Genomic DNA, 1,396 nt, shown 5'->3' on the forward strand with positions numbered 1-1,396 from the left:
TAACATATTCGATCAACCCGTCAGGCTCAATTTTTCCATGACTAGCGAGTTCTTGCATTTTAAAGAAATATTCTTGCACGGATTCATTGGGGAGCATTTGGCGTTTAGCCAACATACCGTGCAATCGCGCTGAGTTATATTTACTGCCAAATTCCGCTTTTAATTCCGATTTCAATTTATCCCAGGAATTAATACCGCTTTGACTTTCAACAAATAATTTCGCTAACCCTGTTAAGGATTGTTTTGCAAATATAAATTTATGTAAATCAGACCAAGTCATCATTTTAGCAAAGTCTTCGAATGCAACCAGCCATTTATCGATAGAACAATATTCACTACCATCGAAAGGTTTGATTACGTTTTTCACGTCATGAAAGTTAATGGAAAGTTTAGTCATATCCGAAACACGCAGACAATTATTGCTAGGCGGATCATCGGTAACAGTTTGAACTTCTAATGCATCTTCGTCTTCGGTATCAACGTCTGCCAAGATCAGATTTGATTGTAATGATTTTAAATCAGAAAGAGAAAGAACAAGCCTTTCGACGATTTCGTCTTTAGTACCATCATACTGAACATTTAATAAGTTGCACAAAACAACTAAGTCGTTTAATCGGAAGTTCTCGTTAATATATTGCACTTTCTTTTTTAGATTTTCGTCCTCTTTGGATGGAAAATTGAACCCACCAAAGGTTCTCAATCTTTTTCTGTTATTCCTATCTCCAACCTCTTCGAATACAAGTTGATGCAACAATCTTATTGAACTTGTCGAGGCCGACTTTAGTGTTTCGCCGATAATTTCTACGAGCGTCGCCATCTTAAAAGTAGAATTTTAAAACTACTCACGGTTTGCCGAAACGTAAGTCGAAGTCCTTCCGGAATGCCGATGTATTCGGACTCTCCAACGTCGAATTTTCACAAAACACAAATGTCCGTAAATGTCCAGCGTACTCACAAAACCAAAGCACAGTTCGTCAAATCTATTCCTATCCCGGCCTATTCCTATCCCGGCCTATTCCTATCCCGGCCTATTCCGATCCCGGACGAGCCCCCACTTATGTGAGACTTTTCTTTGTCTTTTAAAAAACTTTAATTGAGATAAGAAAGACTTTGATAACAGGAACGTTTTAAAGAATACAGATTACATGAAAGTATTGTGATTATTAATTTAAAAAAACAAATGTAGGACTTCTTTCTCGTCTTCCGTCTTTTCCCGCGTCTTCTTCTTCAACCGTCGTCTCGGTGTTCTCCCTCTGAAGTCACGTCCCCTCTCTGCTCTCGTCGTCCTCCCTCTCCCAGCCCCTTCGTCCCTCGTCAGCAGATCGCGTTTCACATTCCACATATGTGTTCAGTTATTGTCGATTCCTATGTAAATTTCATTTTAAATTAATGAACA

The 1,396-nt window shown here is 38.9% G+C and overlaps 1 protein-coding gene across 1 annotated transcript; it reads right to left on the minus strand.

Annotated features, from left to right (window-relative positions):
- Window positions 1-4: 4 nt before the first annotated feature.
- Window positions 5-979, minus strand: LOC111615627 (the record flags this gene model as incomplete). The annotated part of the gene is made up of 1 exon (XM_023357044.1): window positions 5-979. A coding segment is annotated over exon 1 (813 nt), but the record flags the coding sequence as incomplete, so codon positions are not given.
- Window positions 980-1,396: the final 417 nt, after the last annotated feature.

Source organism: Centruroides sculpturatus, unplaced genomic scaffold (genome assembly GCF_000671375.1).
Source record: "Centruroides sculpturatus isolate CEXI.00-Female unplaced genomic scaffold, Cexi_2.0 scaffold2488, whole genome shotgun sequence".
NCBI lineage: Eukaryota > Metazoa > Arthropoda > Arachnida > Scorpiones > Buthidae > Centruroides > Centruroides sculpturatus.